Consider the following 26885-nt stretch of genomic DNA (forward strand, 5'->3'; position numbering starts at 1 on the left):
TCCATTAAAAAAAAAAAAAAATTACTGTGTAAAATGTGGATTGTGTTAGATCAAAGGTCATTTGTGAAGACAAAATCTGATCTTCACATTTGCTTGGGACTGAAGAAGATGCCTAAACTGAGCCATGACTCCACTAACTGACTAGGACACAAACTTCACTTATTACGTTGCTTGGTGACCTGATGCCCCACCCCTCTTGTGTCCTACTGCTGAAAGGCTATGACAGGTGACCAAACCTTTTATCTCCATGCAACTTCCTCCCTCTTCTCTTTATGGTATCTTTCTACTGAGGAGGTCTCAGATTGAAAACTTGAGATCATGCACCATCACATCCACAGCTGCCACTCATCAATCTCCTGCACAGCAGGGTCTGTTGGATATTTGTCAGCTGTGAACCGTTCTCTCTCAGGAACACATACTGACAGAATCCCAAATTATCAGCTGCTCCATTACCCCATACACATGACTTAAATGTGATAGGAGGAAAAGATGGGCTGCTGGGAGTTGAGGGCAAGGAAGGGGCTGTGAGGTTAAGCGCAATCAGACCTTTTACCAATCATCATTGACCTCCATGTGGTGCCCTGGCCTGGCAGGGAATCACAGGAGTGGACTGGGAATAAGAAGGTGCCTTCCTGGCTCCCCCATCCCACTCCTCATCCAGAGCAGGACTGTCTTTACAACATCCAAGGGCGTTAATCGCTCAGCCAGTTCATTGTGTGGAAATAAGTAACTATTAAGAAAGTTCCTCCTGTCTGGAACTAAAACTCTGCCCATCTAAATGCCACTACATTTTCTGTAAGTCTCCTTGAAAGTTGGCTCCTTGTAACTAATCCCACAATCTAAGAGTTAGCCCGCTATACAGGTGATGCTTTTTCTGCTTTGCCCTTCCACACCCCCATCTCCCACTTGCTAGCCCTGAGCCAACTGCCCTATATTTCCCAGGCTGGTTCAATTTCTGCTCCATCAGTCCAGCGGGGACCTGACTATTCCTTACTCCAAGGACCCAGCTCTGAACTCCAGCCGACAGCCTCAGTATCACAGTGGCCTCTGCCCTAAACTGTCTCGTTTCCAACCATGTGCTCCTAATGGTCAGAAGTCACACAGATATGGGTATGAATCACAAAGCCAACAGGTACCCTCCTGACATTCCTGACTAGACAATTGCTTTAAACAGCAGTCAACTATGGAGAACAACTCTGTCAACTACTCTGATTTCTCACCACCCTAATGAGTTTTCTTTGGCCTCATCCCTCATGCTATCAATCCTTTCTCTCAGCCAACCCTGTATTACAGAGGATGGCTGTAATAAATTCTGTTCCCTGAAACAAAGCAAAATGTACAAATCCCTTCCATCAGAGCCAACAGTTATAAAAGCTTAATATAAATAAAACAATAGAAAGCTTAGCTGCAGCAGGATAAAGGATCCTTTAGTTAAAGGTCAGGCTCTGTTACCACACAAAGCTTGGTGGGGCTTGGGGAGAAACCATACTTACAAAGACACACAAGGCAGCTGTTGGCACCCTCACTTCTTTACTAGAACCAGGATGGGTATCCACATTTTCCTGGGGAACTGGAAATGAAGAGACAGAACGCCTCCTAAGAAGTAACATAAACCAAAATATTAGGACTGCACAAGGCTTCCTGTCCATCAAATGCTCAGAAGGGCTTCAAAGACAACTTCTGTCAATAGCTTCTTTTCCCTTGCAGACCCTGCAAACCACAGAAGGATTCTCAATGACTCATCTGCACTCAAACGACAACTGCAAGCTAGCCAGCACACAGACCAGTGCTCTCCTGCTTGCTAACTCATGCACTCTAAAACTCAACACTGAAATGAGATCCTGAACAATTGCTTTCCCAATCCATAACTGCTAAAAAACACTTTCAACTAAATGTCCTGCTACCTCAGTGGGAGCTCACTGATATTTTCATAAACTATTTTAAAGTGACTTCAATGCCTAGTTACAATCATCCTCAGCATATGCTTGTAGCCAAGGCGGAGTCAAACACATGCCAAAAGAAGGGTAACAAGAGCGTGATTGCTGGACAAGAGCTCCACCTAACAGCCGGCGTAGAGGGTTAATATAACGGCATTCCTAGGAGCATGCAATGTCCCATTAGCACAGGTACAGCTGATGATTTAGGGAAGTGATGCGGTGATCAGCACTGTTATCAATGACCCACACTCACATGCTGGGTTGAGAGAGGAGAGTATTTTCACCTGGCAGCATCAGAAGAGTGATGTCTCAAAAGGGGAGACTCGGACAGACTAAAGGGTAAGGCCAGATATCAGCACGCAGCGAGATTAAGAGAAAGGAAATTGAGGAAAAAAGGAAGAAGCTAAATGAAAAGCTGAAATTAAGGCATCCGTGTACTCTGCACAACTGAAATTCTGGTGTTCACTTAAAAAGGAAAATACATCATGTATATATACTTAGGTATATTTATACACACATTAATAAGGAAGGGTGAAAGTTTTCTAACCTACCCAAAGATATTAGTGATAGAATCCAGAAGGCCTCCAGCAGGCTGCGAGAGTCGCTTACTAAAGAGGAGGGGAGGATAGGTTTAAACCTTAGAAACATTTTGCCCAAATAATCAATCAATAAAAACTGCCCATAAAAATAGGTACCTGGGAGTATGAGTTCCATTGAGTTCCCAAATCCCAGCCAAGAAACCCCTCATAGTATGGAACCACCAGAAAACAGTGGGAAGACAGGAGGGAGACCCAGCCTTCAGAGTTTTACAGGAAACACATTGTCTTGTATTAAATTAACTCCCCTGGAAATAATGCTTCAGGTTAAACTGTCTAGCTATCCCAATAATGTCTGGCTGTTAATAATAATCCCCATTGTTTTACTCCTGCTTTAGCAAATGAAACACATCCTGGAGCCCAAGTAAGAATTAAACAGTATGATCTAAACCAGCACCCCGCCTAACCAGGTTTAGCTGTCCATCTTCCAGAAAGGCACTTTTTTCTGCTTCCTTTCACAGCGAGTGGCAGCACTCTTCTGGAGCTCACCTCCCATTCCTAAGAGGTGACCTGAGAGACAGGGACACTCAGGAACCCACAAACTCTACAACTGTGCAAGGGGGGCCGGATGTTCTAGCGAGGGGTCTGGGAACATGGGAGACTGCTTTTCTGTTGTAGTCATGGATGTGCTCTGTCAAACTGCAACAAACTCTCTCAAGCTCTCCTTTCTTGGCCTGACCTGCCTACTTACGTAGCCCCTCTGCTGATGGCTCGCACAGGAGAGGTCTCCTCAGCATGATCAGAGGTGTCGTCCACAATGACTTCAATGTCATCATCCCTGGAAAGAAGGGCAAGAGGCCAGGTCTTTGATTCTGCTAAAGAGGAGCTTTGTGAGGAGTCTGTTCTGCCAACGTCAACACCATGTCCTGGTCACACAGCCTGTGTGACTTGGCTGCGACACTGATGGTTAAGGGTTCTCTGGAGAAAAAGGAGCTGCTGTGCTCTGAACAGTACTAAAAGAAACATTTAACCTGTTCATTTCAAATCCTGACTTCCAAATGAAAATAATTTTAAAAGCAAGTTTTTGATCCTTTCAGATATAAACAGTTCCCACTTGGAAAGCAGTATAATGGCTTATTAAGTCTACAACCCAGCAGATTCTTTCCACCAGAAGTCTGGTTCCTGTACACGCACAATTGGACTGCAGCACTCACCAATAAACAGCCCCTCTGAGACAGGATGAGTGGCACAAAGGGTAGTTAGGGGCACCTACACAGTTCAAGGACATGGCAGTGTTGGGAGAAGATCCCAGTGAGTAAGAACAGGGGCTGCTATACGGGCAATGCAATAAATAGTTGCATTAACACCTCGGCTTTAAATACTACTTGGATAAAAACAGGAAAGCAAAATATAGGCACAATGCATTCTTGACTCTGGGTATTTTATGCTTAAACACTTGGTGCTGCTGACACTTGGCGTGTCCATCACATTTCACAGGGAATATCCAGCTGTTGAACACGCTCTGGTGCTGTTGTCTGGGATTCCCCTTCCTCCCAGTTTTTCTGGTTGAAGGGAAGGCATGTAATTATTTTTGTCTTAATGATCTCCTACAGAGTTACAATCCTCATGGAGAAGTAAAATAATAAAATACAAGAACCTAAGACTTCACCACCTAATGTCTGGACTCCTAAGAACTTGAAGGAAGATTTTTCCATGATTATCTGGATTATGTAAATATATGCTTCAGAACTGGTTACCAAGGAAGTTAAACCAGATCAAAGTAAATTAATTTTTTCCCTTGCTATTGATTTTAGGATTCCATGTAACTAAACCCAGCCTTGGCCAGGATGTTAAAAGAGAACAAAGGCAGGCCTGAAAAAGAGAACAAGGCTGGGCTTTCTTCTCATATGTGGTTTGGTCTCACTTGTGTTCACACAAGGGTGACCACAGAACAGCAGACATGGCAAGAATAGCAAACATGGTCTAAGCCTATGAAAACACTTTAGGGTAGAATTCTACAGTCATCAAGGTATGTGGAACTGTGCAAAAAAGGCCCAGAGCCACAAGAAAACACCATGATTTGGCAACTGGTTATCAAAACTCTTCAAAGATGTAAGATATAAGGTGTCCTTTACTGTTGGACACCCCTAGGTCTGCACTCTAACTTAGACCCTTCCTGCAATCCGGGCAGGATGCTCGGCCTGCCTAAATCATGTTATACCTAGTCACCTGTTTATGTGGGAAAATAGGAACACAAATGATGCTTTTGTGAGCTGTTATTTTTAAAGGAACAAAATCTCACTTCTAAGGCAATTATTTATTTACTTTGTAGTTTGGGAAAAATACGTCCAAGATTCATTTTCCACATCTGAGTACAGAAAAAAATGTACATATTCTACATCAAAAGCAAAATCTTGGTATGAGAACCTTTGTTTTCTTGTAAATTAAGACCTTTGGTAGATGACTCATAACTAAATTTAAATCACTCTCCTCCATTTCTAAGGAAGCGATCAACATTTTTTAAAAACTGTAGGTTATAATTCTAATATTATACTCCAGGATATATTTCAACAGAAAAAAAAACAAAACCACATCCTGACTACAGGTACAGAGGGAATTTAGTCATTAAACTATCCAGCACTCTTAAAGCTTCAAATCTCAGAGAAGATCCTTTACTCCACCTCCAGATTAGGAGAGTTTCAGACTGATACCTTTTGTGCAGAGAGAGACCCTAGATTTCACTTATGCTTCAAAGGTTTACCCAAACCTCCACTTAAAGGCACAAACCAAGAAGGCAGTAGAAGAAAAAACCCCAGCCCAGCATTAACACTGCAACAGCTCCAATTAGGGGTAGAAACACATCAATGTGCCACCAGGAATCAGCAAGGCTGTCCTCTGTTAAGGATGCAGAAAGTCAGAATTCACACTCACAGGTGAGGGCTGTAAACTGCAACAACTTCCTGGGAGGTAATGGGTGTTTTCTAATTTTTTTCCCTTAAGTCTTTGTTTTCTTTCTATAATCTGTAAGGTGTTTTATGGAAATCAAAACATTATAAAACTATTTACACAGAGCTAATCAAATTTTTAAGGACACAATTTTGATTCACGTATCTCTACTCACTGTTCAGCTGGTAGAGGCTCCTTCGCTGCTTCCGCAAGCTCTTTCTGCAGCCGGGCCTGCCGCCTCCTATTTTTTAAAAAAAGGCCTCTATTTATGTTTACTTAAAGAAAGCACGGGGTTTTGGCTTTCAGTGAACTCCTAGCTCTAATAATGCCTTTGGGTATCAGTGCATTCAAGTCACAACTGCCCTGGGCAAAGACCCCAATGTCCCAAACGCACACCAGTAACACCCCTAAGGATCCCCGTTACGAAGGATCTCAGAGTAAAGCCTGGAAGGGGGCTTACACTATCAGAGAAAGCAGCGAATCGGCAAGGGAAAAGCCTGCCTGTGGGGACCCAGGACCTCTCAGGGCAAAAAGACCAATCGAATTTATCCAGGGTTAGTCACGGCTGAGACTGTTTCCTGCAGCAAACTGTCTTACACTAACATACCAAGAGCGTGAATAGTAATAGTTATGATTTACTTAGAATTTACCTGTGTCTGACTTGGTTTATTATTTTATAGGTTTTAACTCACTTAATCCTTCTAACAATGCTTTGAGGTTAAGTACTATTATTCCCAGTTTACAGATGAGGAAACTCAAGTACAGTAAGATTGCTGAACTGTCAAACTGTATGCAGCTTCAACTGACTAGGGCTGGACACAGCAGTCCCAGGCAAGGCAAAATTTCACATGGCCAACAGTGGCATTCACTCTCCCAAAAACAACTTCTCTCTCTCCTTTCTGGGTCCCGAAGTCAGGAGCTCCCCGGTATTTATCCTTTTCCATGGCAATTCCACCTCTGGTAGAGGTCTTACTCCCTAGGAGGAGGACCCCCAACCCAGAACTCTAGCCCTGATACTGAGCAACAGTCAAGACCTTGGCTGGAGTTTTTTGTAAGGCTTGTACCATACTGATAACTCTCAAAATGGGAGAAAGGTCTCTAGGTGGATGGGATGAGGCTGTAGCTTAAGAAGTGCAATACACTCTTGAATTATACATATGCTGAGAGGATGAAAAGTTTTACTGAACAAACAAAACTTTTTTTAGCTGGAATAGATGACCTATATATTGCCTTTGAGGGAAAACCTCCATCTCCGAGTGAGATAACACTCCTCTATAAGAAAGGCACTAGGGGACAAGGAGAGAATAAAGGACAGATGCAGTCCCAGGAAGAAGACACCCACAGCTCAACCTTCATTAGAACAGCCAGGAGGAAATGTCCTTTCCCAACAGTTCACATATTCCTGAGCACCCCTTACGCGCAGCCACCGGGCCTGACCGTGGGGCCTACCTCAGCCCAGAAGGGAGGCGGAACCCAACAGTGTGCTACACTGCAACCCAGATCAGCACAGCTGCTAGAAAGAGGAGGACATCTGATCTGGGGGACTGGCAGGAAGCAGGGGAAAATGTCTGAGGAGGAGGAACTATCTGAATAACTTCATTAAGCAAGGCCGTTCTATCCTCTGTGTCCACTGTGATGACCGAGGGCTCCTCCGTGGTGCAACCGCACAGCTGCCTGGTTCTCCCTCAAGCAGGCGTTCAATGCACAGCCTAACGACTTCCAGGAACCCTGATGTCTTACACCCTTAAGCTGCCCCAGAACCCCACAGCATAAGTCAAGCTATTTTTACTTAAGCATGAGACTAACAGAATAAAAAAGAACAGCTCACTTTTTTAAACAGAAGAAACTTAAAGTTAGAAAATATAAACTATAAATGAGAAACCAAAACACAAAATCTCACCACCCAGAAATAAATACTATTCATTCCTTTTAATCCGATTCGTTCAAAATTTGGATCATGCATACATCACAAGGTTTTATGTCCTACTTTCATTTATGCTAATTTCATGCATTTTCTCATGTCACTAAGTATTTTTAAATGACTGTAAAATCCCACTGTATGAAAATACCACAATTTATTTACTCCCTGATGAATATACTGCTTCCAATTTTTCACTTCTTTGAATAATGTGCTTTCACAAAACCGTATCTGTGAACAAGTCTCATTACTTTCTTAGGATAAAGCCCAACAAGTGGGAACACTTTTCAGGCTCCTGGTTACGCCCTTCAGGCTGCAGGATGGGCTTTCCATCAGCAACGTGAGTGGCCCTCTCCCTCTGCCTCCGGACAGCCCTTTGTGCCAGGTTTACCGACCGCATCTATTTCTCTACGCTACTGCCTACCCTTCAGGTCCCCCGAGGGCTCACCTACTCCTCACTGACTCTGTATTAAGGCGATTTGTTTTGTAACAGCACATCCCAGTTGATTGTTAGAGTATTCTTTGGTTTTAATAAACCTCAAAATGTTACAGTCCTTTCCTTATTTCCATTACTTTCAATGTTTAGAAAGTCCTCTAATACTCCTATTTAGGAATTTTTCATAAAACAAATAGCAGATAGTCACATTTTTTACTTCTACCATATGGTTTCAATTTTTAAAGAGAGTCTGAAATCTACCTGAATACATTATTTGGTAGGGTTAGTGCTCAGTATTATTCTTTTAAGACTCTTTGCTGTTTTCATTATTCTTCTACATTAATCACAAAAATATTTTCAAATTCTAAACTACTGAATTTAAAATTCGGGGATTTTAAAATCTTATGTTCTAATCCCTGCTGAACTCTCATTATTAGTTTCTCAGGTATGTCTCGTGTTTTCTAAGTGGACAGTCATGACCTCCCACTTCCAGTATCTGCTGTCCCATCTGGCTCCCTGGCCCAAGTACCTGCGTCATGAGAGAGTGGGCCCTTCCTTTTGTTCCTGGCTTTGAGGGGTGCGTTAGACTCTGTGGGGAGAATTTTCAACACACCTATTTCCTTCCATGAAGACTCACTTGGTGAGAGGCTTCGCTGGTGTTATTAAAGGCTCTGTTTCCAGGTTAAGGGTTTTCATCAGGACTGGGAACCGAGTCTGAGCAAATGGCTTTCTCGGGATATACAAAAGTGGTCATATAGTTTATCATCATCTAATGTGATATATTTAGTCGATTTCCTAATAAACCATTTCTTAATTCCTGGAATAAATCTTAATAGGACTGCAGTGAATTTTTAAAAAGGTACCAATACATTTAACTTAGGAATTCCACATTTATATTCATGTGAGGTTAGACTATAGTCTTGTCATATACTAGCAAGATCAGAATTTTTGGTATGGGTCTGAACAGTTTTATAAAACTGGTGGTGGATGGGAATTCCAATCTTCTCCTAATTTTGATTTAATTTGTACTGTTCAATAATTAGCTTTTCCTTGAAGCACTGAGAGTTCACTGGCAAAAACAGAACAGGCCAAAGCTCTTCAGGGAGGTGGAATCCTTTCCTCAGTTGCTCAGTGTTCTTATAAACACAAATCTCTTTTATTTCCATCACTATTTACAATTTTATGAGTGTTTTGTTTTCTCCCCCCACCCTGTGGTTAGAGCTGCCAGGTTTCTTTCCTTTCGGAGAACTAGGTTCTACTTTACTAAACATGGAAATCCCGCCCTGTGGACTGATCTCCTACCTTGAATCCTTTTCATTCTCTGCATTTAGGCGATTGGCTTCCTGGGCTTTCTCGGCCATCCATCTGGTGACCAGCTCCTGGTTCTCTTCTGTAGTTTTCCTCAGTTTCTCCTCCAAGGCAGTAAAAGTGATCTGCAGTGCGTCATACTCATCCCTCAGGGTCTGGTTGGCTCTCTCAAGGTCCTGAAGCTTACTGCGTAGTTCTTGGCACTCGGTCTCCAGGTCAGAGATAGTCTGCAAGCACTCTGCAATTCTGAAAGCGTGACAGGTACAGAGCAAGTGGTACCACACAAGAGCCCTGCACTGGAGCAAGAGTATCTGGCCAGGTGCTAGAGCTGTGTGAGCTTGGGCCACGAACCATCACCTCGGCCACCACACCACACAGCCACACAGGACTCACCACGATGAGCACATCTCACTTAGCAGGGCCCAGCCCCAATGGCTCAGAGGACAACCCCACAGCAGAGGAAACACACAGGCTGAAATTCATTTAGACAATGAAGGACTAAAACATCTTTCAGAGAAGCAGGATTTGAAGAGGAAGCTTCTGAAGCTTAAACAGAGTGACAAAGGGGTCTCAGGAGGAGGCTGGAGATCCTGTGCGCTGTATCAGCTTCACCACCGAGCGAGAGAATGCCTGGCCGAGGCCACCACTCTAGGTCCCCAGATAGTCCTCCCTGCATATTAAGGAAAAAGGCACAGACAGACCCCAGACTCCCCTTCAGCTCAAAGGTCTTAAGGTCTGGACTCCCTGTTTATCTTGTCTGCCAGGCTTTTCCCTCACCAAGAACAGTCCTCCCCACAAACTCTTCCCTGGCCTCAAGGGCCACACTCAGGTATCTTGGCTCTATCTCCACCATGTAAGATACCAGCTCCCACACGCAGTGGCCACGGGGAAAACTGTCAATGCCTTAAGGACACCTGCGAGGGCCAAGGGCAATTCCCAGGGGTATGCCGGAAACCTGGAAGACTGTGGTTGCCCCTTCGATCGTCAGGGCAGGCTGACAAGCACAGAAATGAAACTCCTGCTGAGTCTGGTGTGGCTACTGTTTGTCACTGATCACCGTGGGAGATCTCACCACAGAGAATGGGAAGGCAGGAAGTGTGCTCCCACGAGCAGGCCACAGGAGGCGCCGCCTCTACTCACTTTGCTTCATTCATCTGCATCTCCTTGTCCTTCTGCTGCATCTGGTTATTCAGGTCAATCACCAACTGAGCTAACTGGGGGGAAAGAAGAACACTTTCATAAGGAACAGATTCTGAGACCTCAGCTGGAAACGAAACAGTGGGTCCTTTTATTTTTAAGAAAGAAAAAGCGCCTGTGGTGCTGGGCCACGGCCCCAAGAAGAAACGAGCTGGATGGCAGCGAGGAGCCAAAGGGCCTCTGGGTGCCTCCCAGGAGAGGTGTGCTGTTCCTGGGTGACGGCGGCCTTGGGTGGTGACAAGTATTCTAGGTGACTGTCCGGATCCTGCTGAGTTCACCTGCCTGCCCTCCACCCCAGCTCCTTTTCAGACTCTTCAGCTGAACTGATGACAAACTACTTTTTCCTGATTTTCCATTAGACCAGCATCTGGTGTAAACACAGTCCAAAATTTGATTCATTCTAATAAATTGTTCTGAAATTGTAGGGTTCCCTCTTGAAAGCTTTGTGAAGGTGTTAGTAAGACCTTCAGTGGCTCAAGGAGCCAGCTTCCTTTATTTGAAATCTCTCCGCCTGACCTTTCATGCCATCTTGGGAACATGACAACCGGCAGTTATCTCAGTGGTTTGCCCTCTTGCTGAGGGAGGTAAAGACCTCACCTTTACTGTTTCATTCCCACAGAGAGAGCTGCTGATGCCCAATAGAGCCAGGATGGCCACACATTCCAGTGGAGGTGGCTGCCTGGCCATCCTGTCCACCATGGGACATGCACACAGAAGACAGAGAGGACAGCGGCTGTCATTACCTCCCCACGTTTCTTGTGTAATTCAGTCAGCTCTTCTTGGTGTTTAATTCTCAGCTGGGCCATCTCTTGTAACTGACTATCATTCCATGCACCATCATGACCGGGACTAAATCCAAGCACCAGGCAGATGAACAGATCATGCAAAAAAGAGGGAGAAAAAAATTAGGCCCCAAGCCCTTTCCATCAGGCAGAATAATAACTTCAGAATTTCAAACCTGTATATGACAACACAGCCACTGACAGTTCGGTTTCTCCAGGCAAATGTGTTATAAGTCACTACAAACCAGAACTGTCCAGTAGGAGATGTGAGACATAAGGTAATAAAATAAACCAACCACAACCCAAACCACCAGTCATGTCAGGAACAAAGGAGGAGTTTCAGAATGAAGTTTAGGTAAATATGGAGGAGACAATGGGGTCCACTCACTCAGCAAGTATCTGAGCACCAACTCTGTGCCAGGCACTGTTCTTAGACGTGGGAAGAAGGCTGTCAGCACAGAGCTCTGCTCTCATGTGGTGGACAAACACCTAAGAGCTGTCAGACAAGCAGGTACACTAAGCTTTCCGGAAGTCAGATGGGCTGTGAAGAACAACTACGCAGGGTAAAGAAGGGAACAGGGTGTGGGGTCCCGTGCTACATGGGGTAATAAAGAAGGCTTCTCTGAGGGGTGACGCATGACTGGAGACTGCCAAGAAACGAGGAACAAGCCATGTGGCCCTGGGGCTGGGGGCCTCTGAGCAGAAGGGACAGCCAATGTTGGAAAGGCTTGGAGGCTGTGACACAGCCACTGAACTTGGGGTAAAGTGTGACTGGAGCACCAGTACAGGGGGTACAAGAGGTGGTTGGGGAGACCATGCAGAGACTTGCAGCCCCTCTGAGGACTGTGGCTTTTACTAGGTGTGACTGGAAGCCACTGCAGGGTTTTGAGCAGAGGAATGACCTACATTTGAAAAGGATCTCTAGGTCTGCTGAGTGCAGAGCAGACTGCAGGGAGGCAAGGAACAGGGGGACCAGTTAGTGGGCTAGTACGGAGTCCGGATCTGAGAGTGTGCAGCTCAGCTCCAGGCGGCGCAGCAGAGGCAATGAGATGTGGTCAGATCCTAGGCCCACTCTCCAGGAACGGCCTATACGATTTGCCCCTGAATAGGATGTGGGGTCTGACAGACAGTCAATGATGACTCCAGGGCCTTGAGTCTGAACAATTAATAACATGTATGTGCCACCTACTGAGACGGGAAGGACTGGGGAGAAGGCTTGCGGGGACTGAGTGGAAACTGGGTAGTAGAGTCTAAACCTCATGTAAGGAGGTCCAAGCTGGAAGCTAACAGGTAGAAGCTGTCAGCAAACACGTAGCTGAAGCCATGGACTGAGTTCAAATCACCTCAAGAGTCAACACAATTTTGGAAACTTTGCAGGTGTTTGCGTTTTATCTCAGAAATAGCAGAAGGTGACTCAACTGTGGGTTTAGTTCAGGAGAGGGGGCTTGGCCACAGCTACAGGTGAGAACTAACAGATTAGAGTGAGAAATTTCAAATATTGCCCAGGGAAGGCACTGATTTAAGAAAAGGAAGCAAGCTGGAAGACTAGGATGCCACCAGCCTCTTCCATGTGCCAAGTGGAGAGAAGGGAAAGGGGAGCAATGACACTCCCTCCTAACTTTACCCTCAAGCTCTGCAATTCTTTATTATGAGTTCTAAGCACATACCAATACCTCATCCACTGAGGCAACCTAGTGCCTCCCCAATCTTAGCCCATGAAGGAGAAGCCAACAGATAAGAAAGTGGAACACATTTTACAAGAAACCAACTTAAATTAGGCAAAAGGATTAGATATTATCATCAAATTCCCTTATTTTATTGCTAAGCAATGTGGAACACGCAAAATGAAAACTACTCCCTTCTTCCAAGGAGCTGACATTCCACAGAAGATTCAGGAGACTGAGGCAAAGACACAAGTCACTCATTCCACTACCCAAAGTCCCCTGCCCCTTCCCATCGGATTCACAATGAAAGCCGAAGCCCCTGCAATAGCCCACTGACAGTGCTTCACTAAGTAGATGGGAGAATCAGCAGAGAGCAGCACACATTCCTGGGCCGCACCCCACATTGACCCAGCAGGTCTGAGAGCCAATAACCTGCATTTTTAACATCCCCTCTGAGGGTGTGGCTAGTTCACATGGACTCTTGAGTAGCCATGGACTAAAACAGTAGTTCTCAAACTTGAAAGGTTATTAGGGTCACCTAGTTATATATAGGTTACCAGGCCTCACCCCGAGTTTCTGAAACACGTCTGGGTTGGGGCCCAAGACTACATTTCTAACTATTTCCCAGACGCTGCTGTCCAGAAGTACACTTAGAAAACCACTACTGGGATCAACTATTTCCAGGCTGAAGAGTTTAACTTTAATCTACTCAGTAAGCAAAGGGATTAAAGCACTTAAGAGGGGAGATAGATAACTGACGCAGATAAAGCTTTTTAAACACAGCATGTAGTGTTTCAAGGTTACTTAGGAAGAGGTGGGCAGGACTGAAGGAGGGACAGGTAAGGGAGAAGGAAGCCAAATGAGGTGCCCATCTTTTGTGACTATCCTTAACATACTAGCAAGCACCCCCTTGAGTTGGGTGAATATAGTCAATAATATTGTAATAACTTTGTACGGCAGCAGATAGTAACTACACTTATGCTGGGCATTTTGTAATGTATGTTACTGTCAAAGACCTGCCAGATTCAGGTCTTTGAGAGCAAGGACTCTGGCCTACTCCTCTCTGTATGCCTAATGCCTAACCCACACTGCTGTCACCACATGCCTGCATAAACAAGGGTCTTGTCAAAGTCCAGGAACCAAAGGGTAGATGAATGAAGTGGGTGGCAAAATAAATGGAAACTAAGGGGCAGTGCACAAGGGACTGTGGGTGAAGAAGAAACAGGTCTGGGTGACTGACTGCCTATGGGGAGTGGCAAGACACCGAGGGAAAAAGGAGTCACAGATGACTTGTGGAAAATAAGGATGCCTTTAAGAGAAATGGGGCAGTCAGGAGGAGAGGCCCAGTTATGGACAAATAAAGAGTTGGCAGGAAAGGAAGGACCTCCATTTAAATTACCATCCCAGTAACACTTAAGCAAATCAATTGTTGTGCATTTATAGTACCTTTTGAAGAAGTGTGTTTGGCCAACAGATAAAGGATATAGGAATATAATCACCAAGAGTCTAAGCAGAAAGAAATAAAATGTTTTTAGTTTTCAATTGATTGAATTTAGACAAGAAAAATGAAATGGCATTCTCTATACTTAAAAATTGACCAGAATATTACAACTAATATTTTAAATGTTATACAAGGCCTCCCAGGACTATAGCCAGCCAGGAGCTCCGGGATTGTGACGAAGCAAGGCTGGAACCTGGGCTGGGCGATCTATTCATCTTTTACATTCTGGCCTGCCAGGAGACCATCTAGCCAGATGAGAAAACATGGATGGCAAGCAGTTATACAGCAGATGCAGCTGCAGGATAAATAAATTAAGCTACACCTAGCATTTCTAGATTTAAAGAAAATATCCTATATTATTAACTTTGTTTTTAAGATCGCTAAGTGTTAACTGATATGCAAAAAAGTATGTAGATTTTAGAGCAATAATGGGCACTGTTCCCCATAAAAGTGTCAAATTTAATATGCAAACATGATAAACATATGGAAAAAGAGGACAGTAAGACTCCAGAATGATTTTATTCAGGCTGTTTTGATGAAATCTGGCTTTCATTTTTTGGGACCATGACCATCAAAAAGAAATTGTTTCACGTAACCCAAGTAAACATATCCAATCCCCAGTCATGAACACATACGTGCATAGTTAATGAAACAATACTACCCTTCCTAATAAAAAGGAGATTTTCCCTAATCTTTCTTTACAAAAAAAAAGGAAGAAAAAGCATGTTGTAATTTGCTAACTTGATTTCACAATCTACTAAAATATGTTGTAAAACACTAAAACTAAAAAGGAACCAACAGACTGGCACTGTGTAAAAAGCAATTTATATTTATGCTATAGTCAATCCTGTATTAACAAGGTCTTTATAAATATGGTTAAGAACGCTTACTTGTACAATAGGTAGAAAAAGTGAATCCTGGCAGCTACATACAGGAAGAAGTGTTCTAGTCACCTGCTTGGAGCAACTGCTCAAGCTTATGGCATCGTACTGGTGATAAAAGCCTTCTGGGTGGGTAACACCTTCAAAAAAATGGGCTAAGAGTATGCTGACTGAAATAAGGTAGAGAAAGACAAATACCCTATGATTTCACTTTTATGTGGAACCTAAAAAAAAAACAAAAACAAATGAACAAACAAAAAACCCCAGAAACAGATCAAACTGGTAGTTGCCAGAAGGGAGGAGCTGGGGGTATGGGAAAAATAGGTGAAGGGCATCAAGAGCTACAAACTTCCAATTATAAAATAAATAAATCACAAGGATGAAAAGTACAGCATGGAGAATATAGTCAATAATATTGTAGTAACTTTGTACGGCGGCAGATAGTAACTACACTTAAGCTGGGCATTTTGTAATGTATGTTACTGTCAAATTACTATTTTGTACACCTGAAACCAATATAATATTGTACATCAACTATACTTCAATGAGAATAAACAAGATTATTAGTTATTTGGCTTCAGAAGTTCTTATTTAAAAGGAGCTGTCAAAAACTGGAGCCCAGACAGCACTTGTTCTACTTCTAAATCAGAGAAGTGAAAACTGAACTGAGTCAAATTTTAATTAAGGAGGACATACAAATAAAACAGGAGTTTCAAAATACCTTATCTCATGCCTGTTTGGTATGTCATGCTTTTCAGCTTGTAGCTTATGGGCCAGCACTGAATGAAGATCTGACTTTTCCAGCAACTTGTTATCTATCAAAGAAAAAAAAAAGTTATTTATTATAACATATGTACACTTTATTACTACTTAATATCATATAAAGATATGGACTGAAAAACAGCCAGAAGATGATTGGGTAAGTTTTCCTTTTACGAGGAATCACAGTACTAGGTACTGCACTTTGTCAGCGACTGCAGCCATACTCGCAATCCAGGAACATATATATATATATACCCTTCTGATGCTTCCTAGCAGAAACACAGGCTGCCCGGCCAAAGGAACTGAGGGAAACATCCCTGCAAGAATATCCACCCCCAATTAAAGGCAGATGAAACTGCTTTCTACTTCCATAGTTACCTATTTTTACCAGAGGGGAGGAAGGGGGAGGGGGGAGGAAGGGAGAAATATACAATGGGAAAATGAAATGTAATGCATTTCTAAGCAAAATGGGCCAACTTTAACCTTATTATTACATTTGGAAATTTTAATTTTTAGATAAGGGCACTAGGGATACAGATACGAACAAGAATCCATGACTTCAAGGAACTCAAGTGTAGTGGGGGGTCAAGTATAAAAGGAGGAGTGATCTTCTACTGATGTGCTTGGGTGGTTCCACAGGTGGAGATGATAGTCAAGGCAGAACTAGCAGAGTTATTTGTTAAGTGGCTAGAAATAAAAGTTGGAGCCAACACATGAAAGGGCAGGGTGAGAAATTCAGACCTTTTTTTACTAGGAAATTATAGATCTAAAAGCAGGCAGTGACACAAACAGATAATTACTAGTAGGAAGTCCAAGATTACTTTGAGGTTTCTTGCTCGGGCAACTGGGTAGATGACGCTAATGCGCAGATACCTTATTAAGAAGAGTTCTCTCGGTAAATATAATAAATGTAACAGGAACATAATAAAGAGCTCAAAGAGAAGTCATGGCTAGAAATGACGTGCAGTTAGGAATGGTGTTGACACAGGTTGGCAAGTCGGTGGTGGGGGTTACTAAGAAAATGAAATTGAACCTGGGAAATTGTGTACATTAACTACATTTGATAGGGGTTTTCACAAGTCCTACAAGTCTGAGATTAGAAATGCTCTAGAACAAAATTTTGATAGGGTTTATGCTAGTGACTATTCCCATTATACGAGCTTATGTTTCCTCTTAAAAAGAATCTTGAGTCTATTTCTCCTTGATAAATGAAAATGAAACTCCTGGGCAGAAAAAGTCTTCATCTACGTTAAAGTTAATAAATTAGCTCAGCAGAACAGCAAGGTGGCTCCAACCTTGGGTATTCACCAGTATCAAAGGGCTATACTTTGTTACTTTACATCAGAGCTGTCTGTATTGGTCTTTCAAAGAACATGAGGTATTCGAAATGGATCCTTCCTGAAATTTCCTCTCACTAAAGAGGATGGAGAAGGAGGGAAGCCACCACCTGTCCCTATAGTCTCATCTTCCTTTTCAGACTGATGCAGGGACTGAACAGGAGACTGGGTGGATGGAGGGTCAGAACTTGACGGGAGGCTGGAATGAGAGCAGTGGAGGTATTCCACAGTCCAACCGGAAGGGATCTCCCAAATGTCAATCTCCCGCCTGAGGATGATTGTTATCAGGCAAAAGCTACCAGCTCTCCTGCCCCCTGCACCTCATCTCAGCCTCTCCTCCCGGCCCCTCAGTCGTGTGCTACTCACTGCAACTGTTTAATCACCATGTGTTCCCTCTCCAGGACCCATCTCTCTTCCTGATGTTTCTGTTACACCCTCCCACCTCACCAAGACTCCATTTTCAATACAAAACTACCACTCAGTTGTATCAATGCAATTATAAGCACCTTCCATTTATAGACCATTACATAGATGGCTTATACGCACAGCACTGTTTTTGGCAGGCTGGGCAAGCTTCATTCCCATTCTATAGATGCAGCAAACCAGACTCAGAAAGGTTAAGTGTAATGGTTGTAAGGGATGGATTCAGACCTCCACAACTTTTAAAGTGTGTCAGCTTTTAAAGACTAAGCATGCAATATACACCCAGTAACGTGAATTCACATCACCTATGAGGGAATCACTTTGAGTAAGAGGAATTTCCTGGGCTTGTGACTTTCTGAAACGGCACCTGTCTACTAGGGCTTCTTGGAGTATAAGGAGCTAGCGCATCTCTTTTCTTCTCTTTTGTTAAGAGAACTGGCTCAGTGAAAGCAAGTGGGGACCCAGTGAGAAAAACAAACGCCAAAACGCAGTAGTTGGGAGCTCTCAGGTTCAAATCCAGACCCTACCATTAACCTGCTGTGCCTCCCCAGAAAAGTTTCTTAATCTCTTTCAGCCTTAGTTTTCTTATGTGTAAAAAGGGCAACAATAGGACCTGCTTCATAGAATTTTCGGGAAGATACAGTGAAATAATACACACCAAATATTTACCCAGCACTCCAATCTGTCTGCACGTTAGAATTACTTGAGGAGTAGTATCAAAACATTTTAATACCTGTGTCCACTCCCCACAACTCCATATAGCTGGGGTTTAGTTGGTCTGGGATGTGGTCTGGGCTTTTCGATTTATAAAGGATCCCCATGTAATACCAAATGTGCAGGTAGGTTTGGAACCAGATTGAGCACAGTCAGAATTCAATAAAAAGGTAACTACTATTATTTTGAACTTCATCATCAACATAACTCGAGAGACTTTTGTCAGGCTTACGTCAAGGGGTGGAAAGAAACATAGGACCGAAGAGTGCCCGTTTCTTCCCCAAATGTGTCATCGGCTGTGGTAAAACTGGGAGTGGGGGGAGCAAGGAAATAATGCTCATTAGAACGCACCTAAGGGTACATTTTTGTACTCAAATTGCAGACCGGTGTGGGGGGACAGAAAGCCAGACGTTTCACATTAAACTTTTCAGTAACAGTAAAGACTATGATGACCCAAGTAACAAGTATGCTAAGACTCCAAGTGTGCATTAGCAAAAGAACACTCGGTGGAGCAAGGACAAGAGGTCTGCGGACTCAAGGGCCAAACACTGCACTACACTCAGAAGATGAGTTAATCGCGCGAGTTATGCCTACAGTCAGTGCCCATTTCAACAGCGCGATGCCCGAAACTGGAAGTTTCTGGAGTGTGCCTATTTCCACACGCATTGTATGGGTGGCTGGTATTTACAAATACAAACGGGAACGGTGTCTGCCCGTGAAGAACACTTTAGCAGAGGAAACCCTCCCCAGTCACACCCAGATATAAAGTGAAAGAAAGACGGGATCTGGAAAGCCGTGGGGCGTCCGCCAGGCCGCGGGGCGGCGCCGAGGACTCGGCCTCAGGCTCCCGCCCGCGCGCCCTCGGGGCTCCCGCCCGCGCCCGGGCCCGCCGCCGCTCACACTGCAGGATGATCTCCTCGAACGCCTGCCTCTGCAGCCGGTCCCGCCGCCTCAGCTCCTCCGAGATGTGGCGCTTCCAGCGGGGGAAGTCGGCTGCCCGGAGGCCTGACGCCATGTCGTGCGCTGCCCCGGCGCGTTAGCGCCGCCGTTCCGCGCAGGGGCTGGTGGCCGCGGCACGCAGCATGAGGCGACCGGCATGCGCGGGAAGGCCGGCGGCCCCAGAGTTCACTTCACGCACACGGCGCCGGCGATGCCATCTGGGACCGTCTTCCGGCTCCTGCCGGAAATGGTTTGGGGCAGAGCCGGAAGGCCCGCCTCCTCACCCGACGACTTGCGCCGCACGCACGCACGTGGCCGGCGCTGACGCAGGGCGCCGGCTAATGACGCCCCTCAGAGGCCGGAAGCGCCGAGGCAGAGACTCGGCCGCTGGGAGGCGTCCCGGCCACGCCGGAGGCTCAGTCCTGGGCGGGAAGGACGCCGGAAAGGGGCTCCTTCCGCCCCCCTGCCTACATTTCCTTCGCTGCCTTACACCGTTTTATATTTTCTTTCTTGGCTTGCCTCCCTTTTCTTCTCAGTTTACAAGCAGAAGTGGGGTGTCTCCCCACATAGTAGCTCTGTGACTGTGGATGAATGACACCCTAAACCTCAATTTCCTAATTTCTAAAATGGGGACTTAATACCTACCTCACAGGGCTGCAATGAGGATTAAAAGGGAAAACTTAAGTAATGCAGTTAGCACTGTGCCTGGTACATGATAAGCCTGACCTTACCTAGACACCTGGTACCTTTCCAAGGCCTACTTAAAATCTGGGTGCTTAATCGAAAGCGCCCCCATTGACCTTGGAAATAGGGTTTTGGGGGTTTTGCAGCTAAAAATCATTAGAATCCCAGAAATTATCTATGACATAACAGTAAGTGGGTCCTTAGAAAGCAATCTAAGGATGGGGATACAGGACCTTGATGGAGGAAAAGGACAGTTTGCCAGTAGATGTTTGTCTTGCCAATGGGTTTCAGCCCCAGGCAAGTTTGCTATGGATTCAATGTGACCAAAGAAATTGACAGCAAAACTTTCTTGGGGTGAAAGGGTTATACCCAACTTTATTTCCAGGTGGCAGGTCAGTCACTAGAATCCTATTCACTCAGAGTGAGTCTGCAGGCAACAAGCCGGTCTCTGCCTCTGGGCCCCTCTGTCTGCACAGCCGTCCTCTGGGCCTCTCTGCACAGTCATCCCGCACAGCCATCCTCTGGGCCTCTGTCCTCAGCACTGCCACTACTCCAGTCTCTGCTCTGCTCTCCTGCAGCCTTGCAGCCCTGCCACTGTGTCACGCCCAAAGCACTGGGCAGAGCTCTTTATACAGAGTCAAATTGCCCACAGGTGTTCAGTGAGCTAGTCAATCAGGGCCAGGTGAGAATCCTGGCCACAAGAACTCTCATTTTATCCACAATGTTGAAAGGGATCAATGGAAGACCAAGACTTTTGAGAAGATGGCAATTGTCAACTTGGTAGGATAGAGAAACTTGGTCTAATAGAACAATCTGAGCTTCATCTGCCTTTAGTGAATTTACTGCATGAAAATGGAACTGGACAAAGCAGGTGGCCAGGGCAGAGGAAAGAATATCAGACAATGCCTGCTCTTCCAGTATGTCCCAAGTCTGGAGGAAGATCCTTCAGAGGCAGATAAGAGAGTCTTTCCTCTCCTATGGAGACCAGGAGTGGGACTGTCAGGCTTCTAGACCTGTAGTTAAGGATGTTTTCTTGGCAGTCATTAGTGAGTGTTCTGAATTTGTGGAAGGACCCATGGGATCAGAAATAGAAAAAACTTTCTCACACTGAAGAAAATGAAGAAGCAGGTTCTGAGAGTCACCAACAATGCCTCCAATTGTAACTGGTACCAACCTCAAAAGACCATAGCATCATAGAGCATCACATCTTAACAGTTGAATATGCCAATTTTCCAGACAAAATTATGATTAAAATATATTAACAAATTTGCAGAACCAGTGAGTCCACTTGTAGGAGTTTATGCCAAGAAATATTTGGACAATTGTCCATATATAAAAATATTTGTCAGAGCTTTGTTAGTGATAGTGGAAAGTTGGAAACAATCTGTATTTCCAACAATAAGAAATTACTTATATTTATTGTTCAAAAGATTTCCTAATAAAAGCAGGATATGGTATAAGTCCAGTTTATGTAAATTAAAATGTGTCCTTGGCTCCTCATAGGCAACATTCAATAAATTTAGAATATAATTTGTTTTAGAATATAATTTCTAAACTAAGGGTACTTAGCTCTGCCAGGTCTGCACTTTCCCTGACTTCCCAGCTTTGTGTAGCGCATACCACACTGCACTCTGGTGCACATGGGATGCTTAGTTCCTTCTGCTCACCACTGAGCCCTCCCAGAGCATGGACTTACCTTTGGATTTACTTTGCTCTGTTGGGCGCCCTCTTCCCTTCTGACTTCTCCAAGTTAATTCCTATAAATTCATTCTTAGCTCAGTAGTCACTGGCTCACAGCCAGCAGAGTACAGACCTTTACAACTAGATCAGATCTCCTTATTACACATGTACGGCTCCTAGAAGCATTTATCACAGCTGCAGCTGGACATGCATTTTGTGTCATTACTTGATGAAGGTTTGTCTCTCCCACACTAGACTATAAACTCCATGAGACTAGAATTATGTCTGTTTTTGCTCACTGTTACAGCTCCAGCAAGAGCTTGAAGCAGTTCATATATTAGATGCTAAGTAAATGTTGTTTAAGTAATGAATGAAGTAAGTGAAAATACTAATAGTAGTATCTCTGGGCAGTGGTATTGCCAGCATTTTTCTTTTATCATATATATTTGCTATATCATAGAAGCATTTTCTAACTGTTATACATTGTATACGTACTGCATATGCAAGAAAAAGTTATAGACATGATGAACATGTCTTTACTGATAAAACCACGTATTCACCAGGGTGCTAAGTGATGTGGGAGATAATAAGCATGAACACCTATACAGTATTAGGGACCATGCATTCTTTTAAATTTTTCCCATATTGTAACTCTTTTAATCCTTCCAACAAACCTTCTCAGTAAGGTTATTGTTAGCTGTTAGCATCTTCCTCCTCATTTACAGATGAGGAATCAAAGCACAGAGAGGTTAAGTTTCTGGCTACTTAACAACAAGACCTGGATTCTAACACAGGCAGTTGACTCTAGCATCTGTTCCCTTAACCACCGCAGGCCATTGACCAGTCTCTGTTTCAGCTGACATTGCAGTTTGGTTTGACTGGAATATGTAAACAGAGAATAATTTGAAATGATACAGAATTAATTCCTAAATTAGCCAGTAGGGAGGGCATCCTGGTGAAGAGCAAGGTCAGTGATGTGGAGGCCTCAGATGTGTTCCCAGGACCTTGAGGCAAATGACCGGATGGGGGATGCGAAATAGGAGAGAGGGGCAAATGAGGTGGTCTGAATAGTCTGGAGGCAGATAAGGGCTTTAGGACTTTTTATGTGTTCTGGTAAATAATGAGTGTCTAAAGAATTCAGCATGGTTTGTTGGAAAGTGCCATCTATGCAATAGATTCTGGTTGCCTATAATGGATGTAAAATATGTATAAAATATCACAATTTCTTGTAGGAGTGTGTTAAGCAGCACAAATTTGCTCATGGAAGAGTGTAAGAGGCAGCTCTCATCAAAGAATTTCTCTGTGGAAATTCTAGTATCGCTGAGGCAAAGTCTGGCCAGAAGTTAACCTAACAGCATCTCCACGGCAGCATTTCCACAGCTAAAAACTTCCAGGAGATTTTCACATTAACTGTTGATGCCTACATCTCTCACCTGTGGGGCTCTCCAGTGACGCTCCAGTTCTGAGGATTTCAAGCCCAACCTTCAGACAGTTGTCCCGTTTACTCTTGTCCTTTCCCCTTTGGTCTTCCTGGTTGCTTTTATCTTTCGATCAGCACATGCGAACAGCTGAGTCCCAGTGTGTGTCAGGCACAAGGTGAGCACCCTGTGGAAGGCAAGAACAACCCAAGCTTGCATCTTACCTCAAGTGGCTCACACTTTAGGAAAGGAGAAGTGAATGCATATTATTTATTAGTGTAAGGAATATGAAGTAAAAAAGGGCCATCCAGAAGGGGGTTTGATTTTCTTCTGTTCTTTTTTTCTTTTGCTTTTATTCTTTTTTAAAATATAACTTCTTGTTTTTAAAAAATGGCTCCTCATCTATAATTCTTTATTTCCACTCCTTTTCAGCTCTTCCCAAAATTAGATCACTAAAATTGGAGGTAGACTAAACTAACCATGTTACCGTGTTAACTGTCTACTGTGTAGACGTGGGAGCTGCTAGCGTCAACCGAAGGGTTGCCAAGAAGCCAACTGATGAAGGTTTTCAGATACACTGATGATCCCTCCAAACCTCACTTTCCTGTGACAGAAATATGCTCCTTTACAGGCCTATGTTGCTTGACATTTTTACCCCTCGGTTTTTCTTTGTTTTCTTTACTGTCACTGCATTTGCATATGTATGGATACTATAGGAAATTTTCATTATAAAGAATGTACACAGAAACTAAACATGTGCAGGTTTCATCATCCACTCCATATATATATATGTCGACTCTCAGATTTCATATTCTAAAAATGACAGTGTCTGAGGTATCCTTATGTCCCTCATGCATTATACAAGCATTATAATAAAGTTCCACTTTCTTAGAGGAAGTCCTTGTTATCCCTTCTATGTATTGGTAGCCAAGTGTCTGGAATGCTGGCTGAAGGATTCAACATGGCGGATTGAACAAGCTGGAATACGATCGTGGCTCGAGTGTGTGTGTATGTGGGACTGGGGGGTGGGGTGGGGTTATTCCCTTGGTTTACTTCTTGAATCTGTAAAGGGATGATGCAATTCCTCTCAGACACTACTTCCGTCTCTTACTATTAATAATAGCTAATGTTCATTGAATGATTTTACATGCCGGGCACTGTGCTCTACATGGATTAACTTATTTAATTCTCACAAGACTATGACGCAGGTACTATCAACATTTCTCTCTACAGATGAGGATTTGCACACAAAGGTCAAGTAACTTGTCTGACATCACAAAGTCAGTAAGAGGCAGAGCTCAGATTCAGTTGAGGAACGCTGGCCCCAGAACCCACCTGGTAACCATGCCCCTGTGCTGCTTATCAGAGTGGGGGAGGGGGTTGGATGAGACAGAGTATCTGTTAGAACGGTTTTTTTTTTTTTGGTATCATTAATCTACAATTACATGAGGAACATTATGTTTACTAGACTCCCCCGTTCACCAAGTCCCCCCCCCACACACCATTACAGTCACTGTCCATCAGCGTAGTAAGATGCTGTGAAATCACTACTTGTCTTCTCTGTGTTGCACAGCCCTCCCCATGCCCCCCCTACATTATACATGCTAATTGTAAGGCCCCCTTTCTTCTTCCCCCCCTTCTCCCTCCCTTCCCACCCATCCTCCCCAGTCCCTTTCCCTTTGGTAACCGTTAGTTCTTTCTTGGGTTCTGATTCTGCTGCTGTTTTGTTCCTTCAGTTTTTCCTTTGTTCTTATACTCCACAGATAAGTGAAATCATTTGGTATTTCTCTTTCTCTGCTTGGCTTATTTCACTGAGCATAATACCCTCTAGCTCCATCCATGTTGTTGCAAATGGTAGGATTTGTTTTCTTCTTATGGCTGAATAATATTCCATTGTGTATATGTACCACCTCTTCTTTATCCATTCATCTACTGATGGACACTTAGGTTGCTTCCATTTCTTGGCTATTGTAAATAGTGCTGCGATAAACATAGGGGTGCACCTGTCTTTTTCAAATTGGGCTACTGCATTCTTAGGATAAATTCCTAGAAGTGGGATTCCTGGGTCAAATGGCATTTCTATTTTGAGCTTTTTGAGGAACTTCCATACTGCTTTCCACAATGGTTGAACTAACTTACATTCCCACCAGCAGTGTAGGAGGGTTCCCCTTTCTCCACAACCTCGCCAACATTTGTTGTTGTTTGTCTTTTGGATGGTAGCCATCCTTACTGTTGTGAGGTGATATCTCATTGAAGTTTTAATTTGCATTTCTCTGATGATTAGCAATGTGGAGCATCTTTTCATGTGTTTGTTGGCCATCTGAATTTCTTCTTTGGAGAACTGTCTGTTCAGCTCCTCTGCCCATTTTTTAATTGGATTGTTCGCTTTTTGTTTGTTGAGGTTAGTGAGCTCTTTGTATATTTTGGATGTCAAGCCTTTATCGGATCTGTCATTTATGAATATATTCTCCCATACTGTAGGATGCCTTTTTTGTTCTATTGATGGTGTCCTTTGCTGTACAGATGCTTTTCAGCTTGATATAGTCCCACTTGTTCATTTTTGCATTTGTTTCCCTTGCCCGGGGAGATATGTTCATGAAGAAGTCGCTCATGTTTATGTCCAAGAGATTTTTGCCTATGTTTTTTTCTAAGAGTTTTATGTTTTCATGGCTTACATTCAGGTCTTTGATCCATTTCAAATTTACTTTTGTGTATGGGGTTAGACAGTGATCCAGTTTCATTCTCTTACATGTAGCTGTCCAGTTTTGCTAGCACCAACTGTTGAAGAGGCTGTCATTTCCCCATTGTATGTCCATGGCTCCTTTATCAAATATTAATTGACCATATATGTCTGGGTTAATGTCTGGAGACTCTATTCTGTTCCACTGATCTGTGACTCTGTTCTTGTGCCAGTACCAAATTGTCTTGATTACTGTGGCTTTGTAGTAGAGCTTGAAGTTGGGGAGTGAGATCCCTCCCACTTTATTCTTCCTTCTCAGGATTGCTTTGGCTATTCGGGGTCTTTGGTGGTTCCATATGAATTTTAGAACTATTTGTTCCAGTTCGTTGAAGAATGCTGTTGGTAATTTGATAGGGATTGCATCAAATCTGTAGATTGCTTTGGGCAGGATGGCTGTTTTGACAACATTAATTCTTCCTAGCATTAGAACGGTTTTGATTGTGAGCAATGGAAGGGCAATTTGAGCTTCCCTAGGGGAAATGGGGTTATGTGGACACAGAGCTGGCAGCAGGGAAGTGGCTGGACACCAGGAATCACGGAAGCCAGGACAAAGATCCCCTCAGAATGCTCAGCCCTTTGCATCTGCTTCCCTCCGTAAATTGCTGCTTCTTTCCCTTCTTGTCTCAAGGTCCTGCTCTTTTTATTTCCTAGTCCCCCACCCTGGTGGTGAAGAAATGGCTCCTCTAATGACTCCTCAGTACAAGCAAGCCGCTGACCAAGTTGGCATCTCTGAGCCCGTTCTAAATTCCTGCGAGGTGACTCTGAAGGACTAGCAGGTGCCCACGCCGAGTGGTCAGTGTGGCAAAGGGGCAGGGTCAGTCTTCCAGGATGGTTCTCTCTGGACGGAGGGCAAGGGACAGTTCCCAGAAGAAAAACATGTAGCATGCATCTATTGAACGGATCTGTTCATTCTTTCATTAACTGATTCCACCCTCCTGGCTACATTCATGGCATTCCCATCCACCTTCGTGTAGTAAATCGGTCCCAGAGTGGAGCCCCTGCCAATCACTGTCCTTCACAGGAATTTTCAAACTGGATCTGGGAGAAAGGCTTCATTTTTTCTCCTTTGTTTAGGGAGTCTG

The 26885-nt window shown here is 43.9% G+C and overlaps 1 protein-coding gene and 1 non-coding gene across 9 annotated transcripts in view; both read right to left on the reverse strand.

Moving 5' to 3' along the window:
* The window catches only part of ATG16L1 (autophagy related 16 like 1), a 35422-nt gene extending 15873 nt beyond the window's left edge, over positions 1 to 19549 (reverse strand). The window contains exons 1-11 of one of the 8 annotated variants that reach the window (XM_036911671.2): positions 19243 to 19549; positions 15828 to 15921; positions 14171 to 14230; positions 11022 to 11127; positions 10222 to 10295; positions 9076 to 9327; positions 5595 to 5660; positions 3225 to 3311; positions 2489 to 2545; positions 2222 to 2269; positions 1494 to 1596 (exon numbers count right to left, since the gene is read on the reverse strand). In XM_036911671.2, the coding sequence (XP_036767566.1) occupies positions 1494 to 1596; positions 2222 to 2269; positions 2489 to 2545; positions 3225 to 3311; positions 5595 to 5660; positions 9076 to 9327; positions 10222 to 10295; positions 11022 to 11127; positions 14171 to 14230; positions 15828 to 15921; positions 19243 to 19357 (1062 nt within the window). In that variant the 5' untranslated portion in view covers positions 19358 to 19549. Of the gene's footprint in view, positions 1 to 1493; positions 1597 to 2221; positions 2270 to 2488; positions 2546 to 3224; positions 3312 to 5594; positions 5661 to 9075; positions 9328 to 10221; positions 10296 to 11021; positions 11128 to 14170; positions 14231 to 15115; positions 15134 to 15827; positions 15922 to 19242 lie in introns of those variants that run through there. The other 7 variants (XM_036911689.2, XM_036911680.2, XM_036911737.2 and 4 more) reach the window with 7 other exon arrangements.
* On the reverse strand, positions 294 to 568 carry LOC118927823 (small Cajal body-specific RNA 6). Its single transcript, XR_005030988.2, has one exon. It is a non-coding gene; the product is annotated as a small Cajal body-specific RNA 6 (non-coding RNA).
* Positions 19550 to 26885: the final 7336 nt, after the last annotated feature.

Source organism: Manis pentadactyla, chromosome 6, assembly GCF_030020395.1.
Source record: "Manis pentadactyla isolate mManPen7 chromosome 6, mManPen7.hap1, whole genome shotgun sequence".
Classification (NCBI taxonomy): domain Eukaryota; kingdom Metazoa; phylum Chordata; class Mammalia; order Pholidota; family Manidae; genus Manis; species Manis pentadactyla.